Source organism: Entelurus aequoreus, linkage group LG08, assembly GCF_033978785.1.
Source record: "Entelurus aequoreus isolate RoL-2023_Sb linkage group LG08, RoL_Eaeq_v1.1, whole genome shotgun sequence".
Classification (NCBI taxonomy): Eukaryota; Metazoa; Chordata; class Actinopteri; order Syngnathiformes; family Syngnathidae; genus Entelurus; species Entelurus aequoreus.
Window position 1 is genome coordinate 28,085,238 of NC_084738.1, and position 25,344 is coordinate 28,110,581.

The window sequence follows — 25,344 nt, forward strand, 5'->3', positions numbered from 1 at the left end:
CATCGGCTACAGGCTCGGTTATGTTTTTAATGTAATTTCTTTAATTCACTTAGCATTCACTATTTCTTCTCTTTTACAATCAAATTCTCCGTTCCAATGGTTGGAAACAAAGCTATACCGATCTCTAGCTATGAGCTAATGCTAGCAAAGAAGACCGGATGTTTCGCCCGCTTCTGACAAATCACTACGCCGACTAGCGGTGGTGAGGCTCAGAACTAATGTATCCTTGCAACTTAAAACATAACTAAAAGCCAGGACAGCATTTAAAAACTCGTAAATCGAGTTGTTTGGTCATATTATCCTTATCAGTGAAATAAAAAACTAGATTAAAACTACTGTACACAAATATTCATCTTTTAGATTAGTTGTTCAACATGACTCCTCCCTAACCAGCTACCTGCTGTTCTGCAATTATAATTCTCGAGACCCCCAAATATAAAACATATCTTCTATTTGGGTTAGTACAGTAATGCTAACATACTGTATTTCTCATGAACAAGCTTTTAAAAAATTAATACCAGAGAAGTATTTTTTTCCCAATGGTACAAACATACTTTATTGTACAATTAATTTATTGGAAAAAACAGTCAGACCACCAAAATAACTTAGAAAAAAATAATAATGAAAATGGAGCAACAGTTATTTTTGCTTTCTCTCAGCAAGCACCAAAATTGTCGACAAGAGGAACAAAAAAAAACAAGTGGTCAAAATTCCATTTGAATACTTAATATATAAATAAGTCTTACTTCCAGTATTTTTCTCTCTGTTGGAGCGGAAATGATTAAAAAAACATTTTGTTCAGTTGCCATCAGTTTGTACAGTGACTATGTTTCCATCTATATTCCTGTACTTCAAGGAGGATGGTGCAATGTCTTCTCTCTGCAGTGTCGTTTTGCATCAACATATCTTTAATACAAAACAAAACCATTTATCCAATAATTCTTGTAGCATCAAGTTGTATTTCCCAAAAATAAAATTAAATAATATATCGATTTATATATATATTTATATATATAAAAGACATTTTTTCCTTGTTTTTTTATTTTCTTATAAAATAAGTCTCAAGATATATTGCCACCGAGTTCAAACGCATACCCCATACCCAGCAACCTTTGAGGAAAAATAGTGAGCATGTTTTCATAAAAAGCTAGTTTGAAATCTAATCGAGCCTCACGTCGGCTTTTCACATGCAAGTTATAGGATTAGTCAGGTGTGGGATTTGTCGACTCTGCAAAAAACAAAACACTGGAAAAAAGGCGCATCGGTGCGTGTGGCGTCCAACACCTTGTACTGAACCTCCAAGGACAGAAAGATCTCAATACTATACAGTCAATCAGTAATTGGGTGTTTTTCCTGTACACATACAGCAAATATCCAATTGGAAGGGGGGAGTTTAAATTATATACACAAGGGTTTTTGTACAGCTTTCATTTTCATTATAAAATACAGTATGTAAATGCAACATTTCGGAACTTTGTACAGTACTAACATGTGTGAGAGAGATTGAATCAGAGGATCTAGACAGAAAATTTGCTAACTTTTGCAGCGACCCCAAAGAAATGAATAATAAAAAAAAAATCTGTACACAAATTTAAATTAGACCGACTGCATTTTTTTAAGTTGGCCAGTTCTTTGGAGAACGGAGTGCCCCACACACATTTCATTTCATGTGCATGAAAAGAAAAACTATCCACGAAACAAAACCTAAAATGTAAAACGTTTTATGATCCACTCACAAAAACATATTGTATAAATTCAGAAATAAAATATACTTTTTTTCCTCTGCAAACGATACAATCATGAGTGGGTTACAGGAGGGAAACTGAATATTTTTTTAGAAAAAAAAGTACATCTCGTCAACTCACTTAATTTTTAGCCACATTTAAAATCTTAAAAATATTCATAAAAAGGCAAAAAATTCTCAGTCCCCCAAAAATATTGTCATAGACAGAAGAAATCTCTTCCACCTGAAACGTTGCCCTTACACCATTTTGTACACGTTGGCAAAAATAGATATATATTAACAGCAATAATTTACCATCCTTTTAATTTATTCTTTTTATTGACTTGTAGGATTTGATGCTGCATCTCCCATAGGAAGCGTCAGTTCTTATTCATACATCACAAAAATATTTAAATAAAAAATTCAAACTTCTAAAAACCTCCTCAGCCAAAAAAACAAAAAACAACCTTAGTTCAGACTCTCACTTAATGGCAGTTTGTCATTGGGCCAAAGAGATGAGAGCATGAATGATGGCTACATGAGGTCCAAAGTGTTGTGGTTAATGTTCGCTGCGAGTTCCTGGTTGTTGTTGTTATTATTATTGTTGTTATTATTATTATTAGCAGCCATCATGTCTGACTGTCCCGCTTGGCTTCCATGCATGGCCGCCATCCCGCTCAGCTGTGACATGATGGAGTTCTGATCCGAGCTGAACTGATCTACAGAACCACCTGGCTGCTGCTGCTGCTGCTGTTGTGGGGTTTGGGGTGGTGCCATACTGGGGTGATGCTGGCCCATGTGACTGGGATGAGGCGATCCAGTCTGGGTCTGTGGAGAAATGCGATGCGGCGAAGGCTGCGGCTGAGGTTGAGAGGAGGGTTGCATGCGCGGGGACGGGCTGGAGCGGTGAGGCTGTGACTGCGGCCGCGGCGACGGCTGTGGCGATCGGACCTGGCTGCCGAGTGTGCTAGCTGGACCAAGTCCCCCTTGTCCTTGGAGGTGGGGGTGCGGGGATTGCGCCATTTGCTGCTGTGGGCTCATTGGGCTGCTGTGCTGGGCCGGGGAACCCCCTCCAAGGTGTTGCTGCTGCTGAAGGAGCCTCTGGTGGATGTTCTGGTGAAGCATAGCTTGGGATGTCTGTGGCACGCCTTGCTGTTGCTGCCCTGATACCGCTTGTCCTTGCTGGAGAGGGGCACTCCCTGGCACGCCGCCACCGCCACCTGGCCCTCCATCTTGACCCTGAGGTCCAGCCATGGCATTTTGTTGCTGTTGGTGCATTTGCATTTGATGCAGCCTTTGCTGGAGAGCTGCAGTCACTTGAGACACATTTCCCGAGTAACTTTGCTGCTGGCCTAGTTGCCCTGGACCACCCTGGGGTCCTCCTTGCTGCTGCTGGGGGCCCCTTGAACCTACCCCAGGCTGGGTTTGGGAGGAAGGGGGCATCCCAGGCTGCATGAAGCCCTGCTGTCCTTGCTGTTGTTGGAGTCCTTGAGGCTGCTGGAACTGTCCGTGGTTCGCCATCTGCTGCTGCTGCTGCTGCTGCTGCTGCTGCTGCTGCTGCTGCTGCTGTCTTCTCATTAACAGTTCTCTGAACTGAGGAGTCATGTTGGACATACTGTTTTGTTGTCCAGACTGTTGTTGCTGCTGCTGCTGCTGCTGCTGCTGCTGCTGCTGCAAGACCGCCATCTGCTGCTGCTGTAGGTTACCAGGCAACATTGGGCGTTGTTGTTGTTGTTGCTGCTGCTGGAGTTGCTGGAGCTGAGCCATGGTGGGTATATTCCCACCTCCAGCAGCCCCCTGAGCCATGTTCATTCCTGGTTGTCCTGCTTGGTTCACACTAACCTGCTGACCATCCATGTTAGCCAGCTGATTGGGTCCTGGCCCTCCCACACCAGGTAGACCACTAGCAGCCCCCGGGAACCTCACACCTCCATGGCCTTGTGGAGGCCCTCCTCCAGCGCAACCTTGACCCCCCTGATACCTGGCAGCTCGCTGCCTGATGAAAGCCGCCATGAGGGTGGGGTTGGACCGGAGAATGTTGAGGACTTGTTGCTGCTGAAGGGGGGAACTTGGGGAGCGCAGCGTTCTCAGGAGATCATGTAGTGCTGCTTGGGGCAAGTTTCCCGATCCACCAGCACCCGGCATCGCTTGATTACCTGCAGCTCCTCCTGTAACACCCATCACCTGCATCAGGCCACGATTTCCTGGCTGAGGTTGTTGCTGACCAAGTTGCTGCTGCTGGGCAGCCGCTGACGGTTGCTGTGCCGCTATGTGACCCATCATGCCCGGCCTTTGTTGCGGGTTCATGCCTGGTCCCCCAGTGCCCCACTGTTGGTTTGCTTGTTGAAGTTGCCCACCACCTCCTGGCTGGAGATGCTGCTGAGCTTGAGGAGGCAACTGAGACGGGGGGCCGCCTTGCTGCATACCAGCAAGCATTCCCTGCTGCTGTGGGTCTAACATAGTCCTGCCTACAATTCCCTGAGCCTGCGGTGGAATACCTTGAGCTCCTATGTGGGGCATGACCATCTGGGCCTGGTTGTTCGGGTGGTGAGGATGTTGAGGATGTTGGGGCATCATGCCCCCCGGTCCCAAGCCTCGGATTTGAGCTTGGGATTGAGCCATCTGCCTCTGAGTCTCTGCCAGGATTTTTAGGGCAGTCTCTACAGCGGCCAAAGGAGGCCCTTGCTGTTGGCTTTGACCAGGCATGGACCCTTGAACCTGGTTGGATGGTTGTTGTTGTTGTTGCTGAGGTGGGGTGGCCGGGCCAAGTCCAGGTTTGCCCAGGGACTGGTGAAGAGGAGAGGCCCCTGGAGGTCTGGGATTGTATGGTGGCAAACCACCTGGATGTTGCTGGACGTTGGGAGGCTGCTGTTGCTGGAGCTGAGGCATCATCTGTTGCTGGGAAGAGTTCATCACACCCCCTCCACCCATTGCCTGAAACTGATGCTGTAGATGATGCTGAGGAGGCATTGCACCTTGTGGTTGAAGCTGCTGTACTGCGGCTCCCACTCCCACCACACCCACTCCCTGCTGCTGAGGGAGTGCAAGCATGTTTCCCTGCGTGGGCGTCTGTGGCGTTGGAGGCTGTGTGCCGACAGATGTGGGCGTACCAGGCCCGGTTGCTCCATTGTTGGCTCCTGGAGAGGGCAGGCCGTTTCCACCTGGAGCACCTCCTGGTGCAGGTTTGCCTACTCTCTGCATGCTGGCCATCCTCCTCCTCAGCATCTGGGCTTGCTGAAGCCTGTGCTGCAGCTGCTGCTGACGTAGCTTGTGTTTGATGTTCAGGCAGAACGGCACTGGGCACTTGTTCTCCTGGCAGTACTTAGCATGGTAGCAACACAGCGCAATAAGCTGTTTGCAGATGGGGCAGCCACCGTTGGTTTTTCTTTTGCAGCCTTTCGTGTGCTGAACAACACGCTTCATCTTCTGGCAGGACGGCAGTGAGCAGTTTGCATTTCGACACTGGCAGGCATGGACCAGAGACTGGATGCAGCGCTGGATGCTGAGGCGGCGTGAGTCTCCGGGGCTCTGAGTGGTGGCACCAGTCTGGTTACTGCTCTCATCATCCAAACCAAGGCCTAGCTTCTCCATCTTATGCTCATGGCCCTTAGTGTTATAACATGTGATGCAGAGGTCATAGTCCTGTAAGAGATGACAAGATGAATCAATATTTTTTAAGAAACCAACAACACATTGCACTTTCCACAACTCACCTCGCAGACAGTACAGTGGAAACGAGTCTCCACATGGTGTTTGCACAGATTGCACGTGTAGACAAAGCGGTCTTGGCTTTGATTATGCAGCTCCACCAACATGCACATGGAGCTCCACTTAGACCTCCGCAACGAACTGAACTCCAGGTGTTTGTCCCTTGCCAGGGTAAGGAAGGCATCGCGGCCATCCATGAGGTCGCATGCCATCAGGGGATCAGGGTCGGCGATGGGGGGCAGTGCATTGGCCATTGGGGCCGCGATTAGCCGTATCACAAAGAACACCTAAGGAGAAATGGACATGGACGAGGGAATTTAAAAACAATAAAATGAAGAAGTGGCTGAAAAGCAAAGGTAGGTAGTAATGTGCTACATTTACTCCGTTACATTTACTAAAGTAACTTTATGAATAAATTGTATTTGTTAGAGTAGATTATGCAGCATACTTTTTACTTGAATATTTTTGTGAAGACGAAACACTACTTTTACTTTCATTCCGATACATTTACTTATATCATCAGTACATCTATTTATAATCAATTGATTAGTGCTTGCAAAAACATATTCAGTGGATTTTAGAGACCTTTTATTAGAAGGCACGGTCACATGACCGTGTTTCACCAATCCAAAGTGAGCATTAGTAAAGTTTGACTATTCCACCAATCAAACAGAGCTTGGCTGTCACATGGTCGCACTCATACTGCACAGTGTAAAAAGTTACATGACGTCAGAAAAGGTGTCACAACTCTTCAATGTTAACTTAAAAACTAGGAAAAATCACATCTATCTTTATCATGTGCCGTCATCTGTGTCAGAAGAAATGTTCACATTTCGGCCTATAAAAAATTCCACTTCCAACTAGAGAAAAACATGTTGCGGTAAGTTGTAGATGTTTATGTTTTAGCTGCGCATTTGCTAACATTAGCTAAACTAGCTACTAAATAAATTAAAGGTTACTTTTAATTATTGAGTAAATTGTGGGGGTTTTTTTTACACAGAATACTAACTTACTCTATTATTTGGATGACTGCTTTTTACTTGTACTTGAGTCATATTACTCTCAAGTAATGTTACTCTTACTTAAGTACAATTTGTGGCTACTCTATCCACCTCTGCTTAAAAGTCATTGTTACAATTGCTTGTATTCCAACAAATTATTTCTTCCCGAAAGTGAAAACCAGTGGTGGTCAACCAAGCGAAGATGGCTGTTGCACAACTAGCAGCGCGCGCACTAAGTACACAAAGGGATAGATCTTCCTGCAAAAAGAAGATATGAGCAAAAAATCCAACTATACAATGTACTAGATCCCAATACTTTATAAAACATAACGATTTGTCAAGTGATAAATGATTATTCGTCGGCGCATTTCCCAAACATATAGAACTATTGTGTGCTCCAGACATCATTCTACACGACAAAACAGATGAAAACTTGGAAAAGCATAGAGGTCTACAACTTCTTTGTGTGTGGCTGGGTTAAGGAACTTGGTATCCAGACTCTCCCGGACAAATATAAACCGTTTTTGCTCGGTTATGGTTGCAGTCATGTTTGTTGCCTGCCCTTGCTGTCACACGCGCCCTTTACGAGTATGCATGTTTTTCCCCGTCTTTATCAAAATATAACTATAGATGTCAACATTGTGTATGTGCTGAAAGCTTCATTTCTGATTGTTGCCTTTGGTAAAAGATGAACTTTTATAGGTTTTGCTCACATTTTATTTATTTTATTTAGACTCACCGAGTTTGTGCTTTACGGAACACTCGTAGCAAAAATGTGTCTTAAGAAATACAAATAATATCAAGATAATACCTAAATGGGAAACACAAAATCAGGGGTGCCCAAACTTTTTGCCTTCAAGGACCAAAGTCAAAACGTGGCAATATGCTGGGATTTTAGGCGCAGAGCTGCACAATAAGTAAATACCTTATTCCCACACCGCCATTATTTAAGATAGTGGAGATCATCACTTTAGATGGATGGCAACTTGTTAGCCTTGCAGACATGCCATCAATGATTGTGTGACTTAAAACAAGTATGAATATATATTACATTTTGGGAAGCCAACCTTAGGCGGGCCAAACGAAACCACTTACTGGATCAAATCTTCACTAAACGCTAAAAGTATATCAAACAAACGGAGTGGTCACTGCACACGTGCATTCTTCGGCTCTGCTTCCTTGTACTGGAGTGTGTGGTATTTTTGTCGTCTTTTTTGATAAAATTTTGCACTCTTCCGCCATTTTTGATAACCTCTCAAGTAACTCTGAAGAAACATTTATCCTTTTCGCGATTTAGATGGGTCGTACAGCTAAAAAACAATGCAAGCATAGGGCTTTTTTCTTCAAGAAAGGCTAAATGGAGCCTAGTACCCATTGAGAACGGACGCTGGCTTGACCACCACGCGTATTCAATGAGCCAGACGTGCTGTCATTTTTAATCCAAGCAATAGGTTTATGTGAAATTACTGTACCTCTTTATGTTTTTCCATAGTGGCATAGAGTTTCTGTGAAAGGTCATTGGAGACATTGGGCATCCCAGGCTTCTTCTTATTGGCTCGGCTCAGGCTGCTCTTGTTCTTACTTGTCTTCTTATTGTTCTTCTTCTTTGCATTTTTACTGTCACCTTTACTGTCCTGCAGACGAAAGAAGAAACAACAACAATGTCAGTGTCACCTAACAACCCAAACTGTTTACAATTGGAGTCATTCCCCCACCATCACTTACATCAATACTCTCATTGGAAGTGCTGTTCTCCTCTCTCTTCCGCTCTTCCTCTTCTTGCTCCAGCTCTTTAATACTCTCCTCTAGTACATTGGGCCAAAAGTCACCTTCAAAGTAAGGCAACTCGTTTGCACTGGTTAAACGATCCTCGGTCGCCTGCTTGAAGACATCCTTTAGGAGTGCATTGAAGATACAAAGTGTCATTAGTGTCAGTGACATCGTCACTTTAGAGTTCAATATTATCATCCTCGATTAACAACAAAAATGTGGTAAAATCTGTTGCTGACATAATCCCCCCCCCACTCCCAAAAATGGCTAAATGGTGCCTCTCTACCTTGTAGTCATGCACTATTCGCTCTGCCACGGCTTTGTCCAACATCTTCTTGTACCATTCCTGCAGACGCTTAGGCTTTGGAATCTTCTGATCAATAGGGTGACAGTGAAAGATGTAGTCGTCCCCCTCACTGGGCGGGCAAGCCCAAATATGGCCAGTTGTGTACCTGAGAAAGACCAAACAATAAAGCAACTATATGCTGACACACATTAATTCCAAAACTATGTTTTAAATTGTGCCTTCAAGCAAAAAAAAATTTGTTTTCAAGCAAAAAGAGTAATTAATTCAATTTGATCTGTAATCTAATTAATCTATTTATATTCTCACCTAAAATGCTGCGAAATGCCCTCAACTTGAGGTATTTTCATTTAAATTCATTATATTACTATAGAGATAGATCTATAACCAATATAAGTGGCTTCATGAATTAATTTGTTGTTTTTAAACAGATGTCGCTTGTTTTATTTAGTAAAATAAAACACCAGGTCCATATAAAAGGCTGAAGTTAACATCAAAGAACAAGACCCTTTTCTGAGTTATACTTTAGGTACTGAATGTTGAATTTGTTGCTTTTCCTCTGCTTCACATAATATCAAAGAAAAAAATAAAATGGTACCATCAATGTCTTTTGGAATATTTGGAGTCTTAGTATTTTTTTCCCAAGATAAACTGTGTCAGTTAAGATGAAAGGTCTTGTTGAGCAAAACCAACATTTCCTACCTGTTGGTAGCCATTTTTGTGTACTTAGGATCACTATAAACCTCGAAAATTGTTGTAAAACATATTCATAAAACAATCTTGCCTTCTTCCAAACTCGCTCTAGATGAGCCATTTGGAGTTTCAGACGTTAGTAACATATTTTGTCTTGGTTATTTCAGATATTACATAAGACATCTCCATACATGGTAGAGGTTTGGTTAACCAAAGAGCTTTGCATTGTTACCCAGATGTATTCCAAAGTTATAGTCAGAATCAGAATCAGAAATACTTTATGAATCCCCAAGGGGAAATTCAGATTTTCAGCCCAATCCCATTCGATGAGTAAAAAAAAGGTTCGGTCTCAGACTGGGCTCCTGGAGAGGGGGCCCAGACTGAGGCCAAGAAAAAAAACCTCAACAACCGAACAGGAACGCTGACGGGTCTGCCAACTTCTGGCGCACCTTATAGTCAATAAGTTCATTATTTTTCTCTATCCTCTTGTTGTGGAGCAGACTGGCTTGTACATACACATGCATGCTAAAATCCTCCACTGTTGCTGTTTCAAAAACAAAGTAGCATACAGTTTTAACTTATATCTGTCAGTAGACTCAATATAGAAGTTATAAAAAAATGCAAAATGGCTGATGAAGTGGAGATTGGGGGTTTGGCCTGGAAGAGGGCCTCGGCAGGTAAATAAGACCGCCCACTAAAAAGTTTAATTCTAAGGAAACAGTAAGAAGGCGGCTTGAAGATGGTCTGTAAAACTTAATCTATTCAAATCGTTGACCAAAGCACCACCATTACATGTTACGTAGACAACAATGATGTGTTTTAATAGGAAAAAATATGTTGTAAGATGACCCCTTTAGGAACCTGCGAGAAGCAATCGCAACACGAGCCATTCCATGACCTGGCTACGTTTTGAGGTGTGCGTGTGTAGGCAATCATGTCATGCCCAGGCCCACCTATTCCAAATATGTCAAAAGCGGGAAATTTCACCAAAGTTAAGTACAAGCCAAATGTGCCGGACTTTAGGTCTGAAATAAAGCATGAAATGCTACTTGATATCAGAAAAAAACAAAACTCTTACCCCAACCTCTTGGCATACTCCAAGTAGCCAATGAGAATTTCATGGTAAACAGCTGTTCTCAGACTTCGTGGCCGGAAAAAATGCACACTGTCCAGGTAGGAGATGTAAACTCGTCTGTAAAAATAACGTTAGAAATTTAGTTGAAAAAAACAACAACAATAAATAAGGAAAAAGAAAAGAAAGAATCTTGTACCTCTGATTAGGTTGAGGGCAGTCTGAGCCATACTCTTGAACATGCATTCCAAAAAAACAGACGTCTGCTCCATCAATGTCTTCAAAGGCGAAAAGGGCTTTTGTTCGATATGGGAAAGACTCTGACATCTCCCCACTATCCACAAACCTAAAACAAAAACCAAAAACAAACAAAAAAAATGGGTAAATAATAGACAGTAAAAGAAAACACCAGCAAAAAATAAAGCACATTTCACAACTTGAGTATTTAAACCAAACTTTATCTAGACATTAAATCTCAGCTAAGTGAGTTGTTTACATACCTGGATTTCATGCCAGGTTTAACCTCCACAACTTTGTCTGAGACGTGCACCATGCGGATGAAGACCTCACCAGCTTCTGGGTGGGTCTGACGTTTGAGGAAGTCATTCACCCTCATCTCCAGGAAACTGCCTAGTTTTGTCTGAGGCAACCCTGCAACGGAATCATCAGTGAATAAACGGCTAAAACAGCATAATGTTGATTAAAATGCAAAACAGTAAAGAAGTCACTTACTTTTAGCGCAATACTTGTTCTCTTTCCTTGTCTTATTAGTCTTTTTCAGGCAGCCGTCACATACAAAACTGTGGCGTAAAGTCCAACCCAACAAAATACAAGTTGAGTTAACATTAAATATGCCTTTGGTGTCTACATAAAATAATTAAATAGATACCAAATTCTACTTACCCCGATGGCCAAATCGTGTCATTGTGCAAGACGCATATCTGGTGCATTCTTCGTCCACAGTCCAAACATTCAACAAGCCTGAAATCAAGACACCCATTACACATGATTATCAAAATTAATTTGATTATTTGACCATATTTTCATTTCAAAATAAAACATTAGTGAGCGGCCAACTTACAGTTCGGGGTCCAGTGTGTCATTTTTCTTCTTCTCAAACTGATCTTTGTTAATAGAGCTGAAATATAGTAAAATGATAATACATAAAGGAAAAGAAATGTAATATTTGGGAGATATTTACTATAGTTCAGGTTTACATAGATGACTTAATGGTTTTCAGAAAGTTTAGGGATGATGCGATGAAATAGCAGCACTTTTAAAACTAATTTGAACGTGGTGTTTGTATAAGTTAAGTGACAATACTTACGTCTGTGGTTGGGTGGGGTCGTCACCCAGGGACACGGTCTCTCCCTGGATCTCGTTAAAACACTTCTCACAGAAGTGGTACCTGTCAGCAATAAGCCGAAATTGTGGTGATCTGCACCATTTGCCCACAGCACAGTCAATCACAGAGAGCGTATGGGAGGGCAGGTCCCCAAGCGGAACAAGGGCAAGGCAGCAAGCAGGAGCACGGGAGAGGAAGAAGTCGTCATCGCAAGTCATGAATTTGGTAGGTACGGGGAATCAGTGATGGGCGATGGTTTCGTAGGTTCACGGTTGAGCAAGTCAAAAAAAAATAACGGCCGATGGGGGTTTACAAGCATACGAAGACAGCCAAGTTATATGGACCAAGAACATGACAAGACAAACATTAAGGACAACACAGAGCAGAGAACCGAGGCAAAGCACAGATTAGCAATTTGGACGTGAGAGGATGAGCATAAACAATCACCAAGACAGCTAATAGCAGCAGGAGCAGACTTAATGGGCGTTTAACAATGGAACAAGACTGGAGGTTGTAGCACTAGACGTTATGCACACAGTTGAACAAATAAGCAGAGAACATTGCTTGGTTGCTGATTCAGTCAAATAGTTCATTTTAAAGTTAGTCTTTTCTCATTTGGGCAAGCCAAGATTTTGGCACGAGTACAGAAATAACCAAATATAAAGTGTAGGTAATTTACAGGTTAATGCTCTGGCTTGAGCAGCAATCTGCTGAGATTAATGGGGCGGCATGGCGTAGTGGGTAGAGCAACCGTGCCAGAAACCTGAGGGTTGCAGGTTCGCTCCCCGCCTCTTACCATCCAAAAAATCGCTGCCGTTGTGTCCTTGGGCGGGACACTTCACCCTTTGCCCCCGGTGCCACTCACACCGGTGAATTGAATGATGAATGATAGGTGGTGGTCGGAGGGGCCGTTGGCGCAAATTGCAGCCACGCTTCCGTCAGTCTACCCCAGGGCAGCTGTGGCTATGAAAGTAGCTTACCACCACCAAGTGTGAATGAATGATGGGTTCTACATGTAAAGCGACTTTGGGTACTTAGAAAAGCACTATATAAATCCCAGGTATTATTATTATTATTATTAAACAATTAATTGAATTGTTTTACAACAATTGCCGTACCAGGATAAGAGAAGACCAACTTTTAAAATAACAATGTTTTAGACGCAACAACAAAAATAAAAAGTCAAACATGATAGACAAATATTTTCATGATGATCTTAACTATCATCACTTATGCTTCTCCCTCCAGTTGTCCATTCATCATAACATGATATTTTCTGCCATCCTACCTGTTCTGGTAGCTAAAGTAAGCCGAGTCTCGGGAAATAGTGCACAACTGCTTCCCATAGCAGCACAGGGTCTGAGGGGAAAACTCCAGCTGAAAGACCGAAGCAAAGAATAGAGTATATATATTAAACATCTTACCTTGTACACACCCACCACTAATAAATCACCAAAAATGATTCCCGGGCGCGGCTACGCTGCTGCCCACTGCTCCCCTCACCTCCCAGGGGGTGATCAAGGGGATGGGTCAAATGCAGAGGACAAATTTCACCACACCTAGTGTGTGTGTGACAATCATTGGTACTTTAACTTTAACTTTAACTTAACTATCTGTAAAACTGCATTCAACTGAAACCTAATGGGACAAACACAGAACAAAAATATAAACGCAACACTTTTGTTTTTGCTCCCATTGTTCATGAGTTGAACTCAAAGATTTAAAACTTTTAATATACCGTATTTTTCGGACTATAAGTCGCAGTTTTTTTCATAGTTTGGCCGGGGGTGCGACTTATACTCAGGAGCGACTTATGTGTGAAATTATTAACACATTACCGTAAAATATCAAATAATATTGTTTAGCTCATTCACGTAAGAGACTAGACGTATTAGATTTCATCGGATTTAGCGATTAGGAGTGACAGATTGTTTGGTAAACGTATAGCATGTTCTATATGTTATAGTTATTTGAATGACTCTTACCATAATATGTTACGTTAACATACCAGGCACGTTCTCAGTTGGTTATTTATGCGTCATATAACGTACACTTATTCAGCCTGTTGTTCACTATTCTTTATTTATTTTAAATTGCCTTTCAAATGTCTATTCTTGGTGTTGAGTTTTATCAAATAAATTTCCCCCAAAAACGCGACTTATATATGTTTTTTTCCTTCTTTATTATGCATTTTCGGCCGGTGCGACTTATACTCCGGAGCGACTTATACTCCGAAAAATACGGTATACACAAAATACCTATTCCTCTCAAATATTGTTCACAAATCTGTCTAAATCTGTTAGTGAGCACTTCTTATTTGCCAAGATAATTCATCCCACCTCACAGGTGTGGCATATCAAGATGCTGATTAAACAGCGTGATTATTGCACAGGTGTGCCTTAGGCTTCCCACAACAAAAGGACACTGAAATGTGCAGCACAATGTCGCAAGTTTTGAGGAAGCGTGCAGTTTGCATGCTGACTGCAGGAATGTCCACCAGAGCTGTTGCCCGTGAATTGAATGTTCATTTCTCTACCATAAGCCGTCTCCAAAGGCGTTTCAGAGGATTTGGCAGTACATTCTACTGGCCTCACAACTGCAGATCACATATAACTACCCCAGCCCAGGACCTCTACATCCGACAGGTGCACCGCCATGATCGTCTGAGACCAGCCACTCGGACAGCGGCTGCAACAATTGGTTTGCATAACCAATACATTTCTGCACAAACCGTGAGAAATCGTCCCAGGGAAGCTCATCTGCATGCTCGTCCTCCTCATCAGGGTCTCAACCTGACTGCAGTTTGTCGTCGTAACCGACTAATGCTCACATTAGCATCTGGCACGTTGGATAGGTGTTCTCTTCACGGATGAATCACTGTTCAGGGCACATGGCAGACAGCGTGTGTCGTGTGGGAAGGCGTTTTGCTGATGTTAATGTTGTGAATCGACTGGCACATGGTGCGGGTGGGGTTGTGGTATGGGCAGGCGTATGTAATGGAAAATATACGCAAGTGCATTTTATTGATGGCATTTTGAATGTACAGAGATACTGTGACAAAATCCTGAGGCCTATTGTTGTGTCATTTACCTGAGACCATCACCTCATGTTGCAGCATGACAATGCACAGCCCCATGTTGCAAGGATCTATACACAATTCCTGGAAGCTGAAAACATCCCAGTTCTTACATGGCCAGCATACTCACCAAACATGTCACCCACTGAGCATGTTGGGATGCTGTGGATCGGCGTATACGACAGCGTGTTCCAGTTCCTGCCAATATCCAGCAACTTCGCACAGCCATTGTAGAGGAGTGGACCAACATTCCACAGGCCACAATCAACAACTTGATCAACTTTATGCAAAGGAGACGTGTTGCACTGCGTGAGGCAAATGGTGGTCACACCGGACTGCTTTTCTGACCCCCCCCAGACTCCAATAAAGCAAAACGGCACATTTCAGAGAGGCCTTTTGTTGTGGTCAGCCTAAGGCACACCAGTGTGATAATCATGCTGTTAAATCAGCATCTTGATATACTACACCTGTGAGGTGAGATGGATTATCTTGGCAAAGAATAAGAGCTCACTAACACAGATTTAGACAGATTTGTGAACAATATTTGCGGCAATATGAAAGCCGCCACACCTGAAAAATCTGGGTATTTTACATGAAAACAAATTGAAGTAATTGTATGAATGAATATATAAAGCTAATTATTTACACACTATTGACTAGTGATGCACTGAAAAATCAACCACCGAAAAACTTTGATCAACTGTAAGCAAGACGCACGCGAGTCTGGATCCTTGGCGGTAAGACTGAGGTGACAGGCGCACAGCCCGACTTTGCACTCCAGCCAGACCGACCCAGTCATTAGAGCCAATTGTTGTCCCGAAGTTACAAGTCAATCGTTGTCCCGAAATTACAAGTCTGACTTTCTGACTTCCTTTACCCTCTTTGTTCTAACATGCCAGAGAGCTGTTCATCTACGAGACCTGCTGGGTATATGGGTATACAGCAGCAGCGATTGCTCTAATACTGCAAGACAGCTTCCCCTAAAATATCTCCCCAAAAAGTGGTCAAATATGTACTTTAGTGTTTACATTTCATTAACTAAATATGCCTAGGATGCGTTCAGGGAAACCCCGTTGAGAGATGGTTATGTAAGAAGTAGGGCTGTCAAAGTTAACACAATAATAACCAGTTAACACAAATGTTCTTTTCGCGGCACAATTTCTTTTGATGTAGTGGAGAAAATGCACCGGACCAGCCGCCCAATACAACAATAAACACCAAGTAGAAACGGACAAAGAAAAGCACATATTAAATGGCAAGGCTAGCCCCTCACGACCCGTTCGTTCTCCCGACAAGACCAAAGCCATTCGCATCCGCAGCAAGTCATCACCGGAGCAATTTGTGACCCAAATGTCAGCCGCAAACAACCCCCTTACCTCGACAGAGGCAGCCCATGCTGGAAAGCCCAAAACCAACAGCTGCAACTAACAAACTTTCCAAAGCAATTGCCAAATAGGTGTCAACAGACTCATACCGCAACGATCAATATTGTGAAGTACAAGGGGCCGCCCTGAACCGTCGCATGCTCCAACAGTCAAGCAGACCGAGGAGGCACCCCGCGGACACGCACACTTAGGCAAATTGTATTAATTGTCATTTATAGTAGATTTGTTCTTAAAGTGAGCCTATGTCATAAGTGGTTAAGCATGTGTAAGATAGTGTTTGTGTGAGAAATTACTGTGTCTAATTTGTCTGTCTCTAGTCTTTGTGTCCATTTTGTGTTGAGCTGTTGAAAAAAGCATGTTTAATAAACAAATATTTGCATAAAGAAAACAAATCATCCAGCCCCTAGTTGACAGTAGGGCTGCAACAACTAATCGATTAAAATTGATTATTAAAATAGTTGCAGATTAATTTGGTCATCGATTCGTTGGATCTATGCTATGCGCAGAGTTTTTTTTTTGTTGTTTTTTAAATTGTTTTTTAATAAACCTTTATTTGTAAGCTGCAAAATTTACAAACAGCTGAGAAACAATAATCAAAATACGTATGGTGCCAGTATGCTGTTTTTTTTTCAATAAAATACTGGATAGGATAGAAATGTAGTTTGTCTCTTTTATCCGATTATCAATCGATTAATCGAAGTAATAATCGACAGATTAATCGATTATCAAATGAATCGTTAGTTGCAGCACTTGTTGACAGTATAATTTTTTATAAATTATTATAATTATATATTATATAATAATGAATTAATAATTATTCATTATTAATTAAAGATTAAAAAACTTATATCTGCGATTAATCACAATTAATTACAGACAAAGCAATTATCACGATTAAATATTTTAATCATTTGACAGCCCTAGGAAAAATTAATAATCACTTTTGCATTGCACCAAGAATAAGCACTAGTCAGATGTGTTATTTATCAGAAAATCGAAATATAGTAAGAGTCTAAGGAGAACTAGGGACTAATATACACAATTGGTCTTCTATGTAGCTATCTGTCCCCCAGTCTCACCTTTCTTCCACAACAGTAGCCAAGACTCTCCATGACCGGGTCAATCTCTTGTTCAAAGACCTCAGCCAGTTTGGAGCAGCACTTGTAGACTCGAGATGTTTTGCGGTTGTAGAGCCAGGCATTGTTGAACATGAGCCAGATGTCATCTACATACTGCCAGGGATCCTGGTACTGACCTACAACCAAAACAAACATAATAGGGTTATTGACAGTAACATATTTATTCATAAGAGCTTCAGTATTAAATGTCTGTCTGTTAGACGTACCTGTGTCTAGCTTCCGCTTGATAGTGGACAAATCCATGGGGTTCTTTACAATCTCAAAGTAGTCCTGCCAAAAAACAATATATATTTTACCTCATCAAAAAATTATAATTAGTTTTGTATGAAAAATTCAGTCAGATCTATTACCCTTTTAAATGGAGCACCATTTGTAAAACAAAACATGCATTTGTGGAATGAGCAGCAGAGCAGTGTAAGTTGCGCTAATGAAAAATTTGCCAAATCTTCTCTGCCAAAGCCAAACAGGCTTTTTTGCTAATGACTCTTGCTTGGAGCATTGGATGATTGAAGTTTGAAGAAACACAACATATTGGCAATTTGACAATTTATTCATGTAACAAACAAGAGCCCAAGTAGCGTGTGGAAGAACCATATGCAGTCACATGAGCCTGGCACCTCCCCTTAGGCTGGTCACACAATGCTGTGGAATGGCACCCCATTGTTTAACCAGCATTTAATTGGCAGGATGAACAAGTTACAATGTTCAATTCTAAACTTAACTTTTTCTCCTGCCCTTCTTCCAAAAGTATTTGTACATTTTCAATAAATCAATGAAAAAAATATTGAAATGCAGTTTTTGGCACCTGCTTTTCTCAAACAAAAAATCATACAGTGCAAATAACTAAATATAAAATAATCTAATTCTAATAAAAAAGGTTTCTAAGAAAGTCCCTCAGTCATTGCAGCTTCTTGACACTCTCCTGCAGGCTTTCCAGTGTTTGTGCTCATCCTCTTTCTCTGCAACACTTTTCCAATTTCGTTGGTAATGTAAAGTCCTGTTTTTTGCCTGCATATTCTCGATTTCATCTACCTCGTTCTGTATCAACTTAATGCTATTCAATATTATTCTGTTTTTACTTAAAGGTTTTTATTTCTTCGTGAAGCTCCTTTTATTCTTCTCATTTAAAATGTGTTCTTTTTTTTATTCCTTAACCTACTCTACATACCCCCTCCTCGCTCCTTTGCAGCATCAAATGAGGTCCAGTGGTAGTTCATCAACTACACACTTTATTGCATCCTAAACCAAGTGCATTGCTATTACACAGCTATCCAAGTTTTTGACAAGCAAGTGGACAGAGTAGCCTCATTTTTTACTGCTGCGTGTCCATAATCAGTGTTGGACAAATTAATTTAGAAAAAGTAATTTAACTCGACACCAAAATGGCACTGGTGCCGACGTAAATGGTAGTAATCAGATGGAAAGAGTAAAAAGTTTTATAATGTTGCTTCAATCACCTGTAACAAGTACTTGAAGACGATATTGTGCAAGTAACGTCTTGTAAGTAATGTAGCATGCCCGACAGAGGCACACAGTCTGATGCCCTTTTTTAAACTTTATTACAGACTTTAACATGCCAAAAGCAGTGTTTAGGTGCGTCACCACACATACATTTGTAAAGTTTCTGTATTCTCCACTCATTTACACAGAGACATTTAAAAACTATTTGTATGCTACGTCTCTGGCTAAACAGGTATGTATGTGTGTTGTGAAACGGAGTTACGATGCATGTCTTCATCATAATTTGTTAATGAGTGCTGTAGAAGCAGCAAATACACTTAGCTAATTTACAGTTTTGTAGATGTCACGATGACTTGCCTGCTAATGGCTTCATATAGCGTCAAAATATAAAAAGTGTCCCCTTTACTTTCCCTCAGGTGTTCTACCATGAATTGATTTACGTGGACCCCGACTTAAACAAGTTGAAAAACTTATTCGGGTGTTACCATTTAGTGGTCAATTGTACGGAATATGTACTGAACTGTGCAATCTACTAATAAAAGTTTCAATCAATCAATCAATCACATTTCCCAATGTGGAACATGTTAAATCCACACATTTTTGTTTCGGCGCCTCCAGTGAGAAATTCAACTTCCTCATCTGACAAGGTTAAGCATCTGATCGGCTCGACTTCATAGCTAGCCCCTACCAGTCTCTCATATTTGATGCTATTAAAGAACTATGATTGGATATATTCCGAACTTGCCCCACCCATCCACAAGATGCAATTAAATATGATTGGACTTCATTTGTCAACATATTTGTCTTGTTTTCATTCGTCAACACTGGTTTACAGGGATTGAGGAGAGGGGTGTGTGTGCGGACTTGCGGAGCCTGAAAGCCAAGAGACAGAGATTAGGGTAGATGATACTAGTGTATTGTGTCCCTTTTTGAGCGGACTGCCAGCAGTTTGATTTAACTTGTAATACAATAAGTTTTCGCTGCCTACTTTTCTCATCCCTGTGGTGTTTGTGCGCATCTGACTCTGATTAACTATTTTCATTGGAAATTAACGATCTTAAGCCAACATAAAAAGTCGTTAATTTCTAAAATTTCTTATTCCCACCTATCTGTGCATCCATCCATCCATTTTCTACAGTTTGTCCCTTTTGGGGTAACAGGGGGTGCTGGAGCCTATCTCAGCTGCATTCGGGCAGTAGGCGGGGTACACCCTGGACAAGTCACCACCTCATCACAGGGCCAACACAGATAGACAGACAACATTCACACTCACATTTACACACTAGGGCCAATTTAGTGTTGCCAATCAACCTATCCCCAGGTGCATGTTTTTGGCGGTGGGAGGAAGCCGGAGTACCCGGAGGGAACCCACGCAGTCACGGGGAGAACATGCAAACTCCACACAGAAAGATCCAGAGCCCGGGATTGAACTCAGGACTACTCAGAACCTTCAATTGTGAGGCACATGCACTAACCCCTGTGTCACCGTGCTGCCCCCTATCTGTGCAAATATTTAAATACAACACAATTCCTAAAGTAATTTTTATTCACTAATGTTCTGTTTCTACGGTGAGAAAGTACAACAAGTGTGAAATAATGAGTAAAACATGTCCCATTAATTTTACTTCTAAACTGCAGATACGTCAAAGCTCCCGCTCTTCTCAAATCGACGATATGTTAAGTGTCACTGCACATAGTTAATATAGTAACTGACACGTCCACTATACCTCTCCTCTGCCAGTCATTCAAAATAGCCGCGGGAGACAAAAAATCTCATATTCATGGACCAATAACGACCCTTTTTGACTTAGTCGCAAGTCTCTCGATGCTCTAAGTCCTTAACATGGTCTAAAAAAATCGCTAAATCTAGCGAAAAAGTCATTTGAAAGCACTGGGTTGCAGAACTCCTTCAAGTGCAAATGCAAATTTGATTTGCTGGTAGCATAACGTGAGGTGCTGCACCGGCTAGAATCAGGAACGCGCTGTGCCTCAATGTTGCCCAGAAGATAAGGTGACAACAGACATGCATGTAAAAAAATTTTACAACACGTTTTCATTCACTCACAAGGCAGAGAAAGGGGAGGAAAAATAATTCTACAGGGTAACTTAAAAATTTCCAGGATATTTGACCTTTTTTCTAATTTTCCATGAATGGAAAATTGTACAAAATTTAAAATATTCCAGGTTTTCCAGGACATATGGGAACCCTGAAAATTATTAGCACGAAAGACGAACAATTTGAGTCTGGTGTGAGTGCAGTTACGTACAGGTATGCACAGCAGCTGGGGGTCAACAGGCATCCTGAACGGCAGCGACTCTGGTTCTTGTCTGTAGAGAGACTCAAGTGTTGGCATGAGAGCCTGACGAAGCTCTTCTGGCTTAAAAACTGAAAAGAAAAAATTAAATATGATAGTAAATGCAGAACCCACTCCAAAAAAAAATAAACAAAAAACAATCTGAATCAATATATTTTTAAAATGTACAAATAAGCACATACTTTTCTTTTTTACTGGAGCTTGCGATACAGCTGATTCTGTTGACACTTCTTCCTCTTTCACCTCCTTTTTCACTACTGTTTTTTTATCTTCTGTTTTCACAATTGATGTTGGTGGGGTTGTTGACGTATCCATAGGAACTCCTTTACCTCCTTCTCCAGAACATTCTTCCTTTTTCACTTCTATTTTCAAAGGGATTTCTTCCATTTTTACGTTGCTGAGCTTTCCCCCCTTGGAAACGCTGCCAGAATCGCTCTCCTCCGCTTCATCCTGCTGCTTGACCTCAACTTTAGAATCGGTGACAGCAGCTGTAGTGTCTGATTGAGCCTGCTGTGAGGAAGTATCTAGGCTGTTGACAGAGGCAGGAGTCAGGGCTTGACTGTCCGCTTGGAATGAACCCTTTTGGGACAACTTGAGAGACAAAAAGAAACAACTTCAGGGTACATGGAAAAAAAAAGGCATGTTATATTGTTTTCCTGTTAAAAAGAACAGACAAGGGTGTTTACTATTTGTAAAGAAAACACTCAAAGAGACATTTTGGGGACAGTACAAAATCAAGTAACATCACTTTAAACAGGCCAGAACCAGGGAGCAGTAGATGTTCAATTGCATATTTGTGATAAAATAAGTCTCTCATCTCAGAATTAATTGAGTGAAAAATGTCATATCCCAAATGAATTTTGGTACAAAAAAAGTATGACGTAATTGTATGCAAAATATCATATGAAATTGGTATGGACATTGATTAAAGTATTCGCCTATAATTTCAATTTAACTACTCAGAATTATGTATTCTCTAAAACCTCTGGTAGACCACACTCAGAAGGATCTATCCCACCACAGGGAGAACATTGCATTCAAGTGGATAGAGTGCAAGTGGTTGTAAACTGCAAACCCACACTGACCGGGGTGCGTGGCAGCTGAGCACCATGCGGCGTTGAGCTAGAGCCAAGTCCAGGGTGAGAAGGAGTAGAGGAGCCAGTCCCAACATGAGGCTGCTGAAGGGGCTTGTTGGAGCCAGGGCCTTGGCCCAGCTGGTTCTGCTGGGGGGTGTGGGGTGGTACTAGCTGCGGTGCATTAGGAGTGTGCGGCTGAGGGGTTTGGGACCCTGCTAGTCTCGGGGGTGTCTGATGAGGTGTAGGCGAACGACTGTGAGCTGGTGAGGGTGAACTGCCGCGCATGGCTCCTAAATGGGGGATGGAGTTGGGTTGTTGGTTTGCATTAGGAGTCATTGCTGAGGCAGGGGCTCCAACAGCTGAGTTGGGACCTCCACCACCAACACTCTGAGGACCCATGGGACCCACAGTGGAGACTCCGCCAGAACTGCTTACAGAACCTGGTTGTGCCAAAGGACTAGCAACTGAGAGAGAGGGAGGAGTGCCCATCTGCGTCTAAAGATACAAACAGGCAAACAGCTTAATATAGGCATGACAGAAGTGTGCAAATAAACCATATCAAATATTCATTGATATGAGACAGAAAACATGCAACTCTCATTTCCACTATTCAGTATTCATGATAAAAATGTTAAATACTAAGCTTGTTTGAGAACAGATGACTGCAACCAGCAAGTTTAGACATTGCAAAACATTATTTAACTTGGCTATTAGTGGTTGCACTTCTAGTCATTATAATTGCTGCAATTCATACCTGTGCCATGTTACCCTGGGGTCCTGACTGGGCCATCCCAGGAGGAGTTGTTCCGACTCCTGGTCCTGAACTTGGAAACTGTCCCTGGGACATATACTGGTTCTGTAGCTGGTTAACATTAGGCTGACCCATCCTTGGTCCAACCATTCCCATCTAGAAGTTTTCAAAAACAGAAATAATCAAGTACTGAGTTACTGGTCTAACAGGTCAAGAAAGCCCAATTGTTTGTGATGTTGCCTTTTCTCTTACTTGCCATGCTGTAAGGCAGGGGTCCCCAAACTTTTTGACTCTGGGGCCGCATTGGTTTAAAACTATTTGGCCGTGTGTGTGTGTGTGTGTGTGTGTGTGTGTGTGTGTGTGTGTGTGTGTGTGTGTGTGTGTGTGTGTGTGTGTGTGTGTGTGTGTGTGTGTGTGTGTATAATTTTCCTGAGGGAACTCTCCTGAAGGAATCAATAAAGTACTATCTATCTATCAATTAGTGCGCGTTACAAAGTAACTGTAACGTCGTTATTTTCGGCGGTAACTAGTAGTCTTACGCGTTATTTTTTATATTCAGTAACTCAGTTACCGTTACTACATGATGCGTTACTGCGTTATTTTACATAATTCTTTATGTAGTATCGGCTAGAAACAGAAGATCTGAGTGTCTTTTATTGGAGAGTTGCAGTGTCGTCCTTCTGATTCTTCCTGTCTCACAAGGGAGAGAAGAGGCGTGGTGTGCGTGTGTGTGTGTGTGGGGCTGGGGGCGTGTCTGTGTTTACTAACAAGACATCGTGGCGGAGCAGAATTCGAGTTTCTTAACATGGAGATATTCTCCCGACTTTTCTTTTGTCGAGCACAAAGAAAAGAACATTTTAGTTAAATGTAAGTTGTGTCTTGGATCAAAGATCCTATCTACTGCCCAAAACAGCAATTCAAATCTGCTGAAACAGCTATAAAAGCAACATGCTTCGACAAAGCTAGTAAAGAGAGACACAGACGCCAATACCACTTCATCTCCACTTAAGGATTTTAACGGAGGCACTGCTAGCCAGGACAACATTGATAGAGCCATTGCAGCGTATGTGCTAGAAGACATGCAGGCTATGTCTACAGTGGAGTCACCCGATTTCAGGCAGCTAATTAGCATGATACCGGCATCAAACAGCAAATGGCACAGAAAACATTTTCCACGTACCTGGACAGTGAGGACATAAACATGGAAAGCAAGCTAAAGAAGACACTCCAAACTCTGCCTCTGCTCATCATTCAGCACTGAAGGTACACACACAGTCAATTCTGTTATATACTCTTTCATTCTAGACATCTAGAGTGTTTGATTATCACATCACTCTAAAAGTATAGACTATAAAGTTCACAAACATAGAGGGATCCTAGTGGGCCAGGCCAATCTTTACTTATCTCTAAACTAAAACTGGGGAAATGCATAGAGTCTTCTGGGCTTCAGTACAGTGTTGATCTCTTAAAGACATGATTTTATTTCCGAATTCCTTGAGAGAAAAAAATGCCTGGTTAGGCTTTGTGTATGTCATGTGTGCATTCCTTAAGTGAAGCCAGGTTTACAGCTATGCTGTAATTATGCTGTTTGTTACTTATGTATGTTATGTTTGCAGCTATTTAAAATAGTTTTTTCAATCTGTTCTGGCCTGAAATAAATTGGCCCTTTGAATTATATCTTTGTCTTTGTGTGTTGTATGTAGACCACATGGCTTAGCAAAGTTCAGTGATGCAAATGCATGTAAAATTGATGAACAGATTGTATTTTTGTCCAGTGCAATAACAGTACTGAAATGAAGGCTAAAAGGGCATAAATGGGAGCCTTAAAAAAATAGAAGGAAAAAAAAAGTAACTAAATAGTTACTTTTCACAGTAACACATTACTTTTTGGTGTAAGTAACTGAGTTAGTAACGGAGTTCCTTTTGAAATAAAGTAACCACTAACTGGTTTTCAGTAACTAACCCAACACTGATTGCAATAAACTTGAGTGCAGCGAAGTTGGGACAATGTATAGAAAGCTCTTCTTTTTCGTGAGTGTTCTTTGCTACCCGGTATATAGGACACCATTCCGCACCACCAATTTACCTAAACTCTTCCAACAGTCTCATTGCCTGTCTACACTTTTCCGTCCAGTCTTCAACACACAACTTCCTCTGTAATTGCTTTTGCTTCCTCTTAATACCACAGGGACTCCTGTTTCCGGTCGTGAGGCTGAACAGTGGCTTGGCAATCGCAGAACAATTTTCAATAAACTGTTGATAGAACACCACCATTCCAAGAAACATTCTGATTCTCCGCTGAGAAGGAACCTTCGTACCTGGGTCCATGAGGTCCGGACTCCTCTAGTGAGGTGATGGCCACTACCTTGTCGGGATCTGTTCGAATGCCATCAGTATCGACCATGTGACCAAGAAACCTGACAGACTTGCGCAGAAAATGGCATTTCTTTGGAGCAAGTTTAAGACTGTGCACCTTGAGCCGCTCAAAGATCATCCTCAGCCCCTCCAGTGCCAGATCTTCTGTT

General features: G+C 41.9%; 1 protein-coding gene across 6 annotated transcripts in view; it reads right to left on the reverse strand.

Moving 5' to 3' along the window:
• Positions 1-566: 566 nt before the first annotated feature.
• Positions 567-25,344, reverse strand: part of ep300a (E1A binding protein p300 a) — a 76,134-nt gene continuing 51,356 nt past the window's right edge. For 4 of the 6 annotated variants that reach the window (XM_062056167.1, XM_062056166.1, XM_062056164.1 and 1 more), the window contains exons 13-31: positions 22,823-22,975; positions 22,078-22,563; positions 21,175-21,583; positions 20,945-21,063; positions 17,423-17,486; positions 17,157-17,332; positions 12,905-12,993; positions 11,599-11,709; positions 11,353-11,409; positions 11,175-11,252; positions 11,004-11,071; positions 10,772-10,922; positions 10,471-10,617; positions 10,278-10,391; positions 8,489-8,654; positions 8,158-8,325; positions 7,905-8,066; positions 5,437-5,718; positions 567-5,365 (exon numbers count right to left, since the gene is read on the reverse strand). In XM_062056167.1, the coding sequence (XP_061912151.1) occupies positions 2,258-5,365; positions 5,437-5,718; positions 7,905-8,066; positions 8,158-8,325; positions 8,489-8,654; positions 10,278-10,391; positions 10,471-10,617; positions 10,772-10,922; positions 11,004-11,071; positions 11,175-11,252; positions 11,353-11,409; positions 11,599-11,709; positions 12,905-12,993; positions 17,157-17,332; positions 17,423-17,486; positions 20,945-21,063; positions 21,175-21,583; positions 22,078-22,563; positions 22,823-22,975 (6,108 nt within the window). In that variant the 3' untranslated portion in view covers positions 567-2,257. The remainder of the gene's footprint in view (positions 5,366-5,436; positions 5,719-7,904; positions 8,067-8,157; positions 8,326-8,488; positions 8,655-10,277; positions 10,392-10,470; positions 10,618-10,771; positions 10,923-11,003; positions 11,072-11,174; positions 11,253-11,352; positions 11,410-11,598; positions 11,710-12,904; positions 12,994-17,156; positions 17,333-17,422; positions 17,487-20,944; positions 21,064-21,174; positions 21,584-22,077; positions 22,564-22,822; positions 22,976-25,344) is intronic. The other 2 variants (XM_062056168.1, XM_062056165.1) reach the window with 1 other exon arrangement.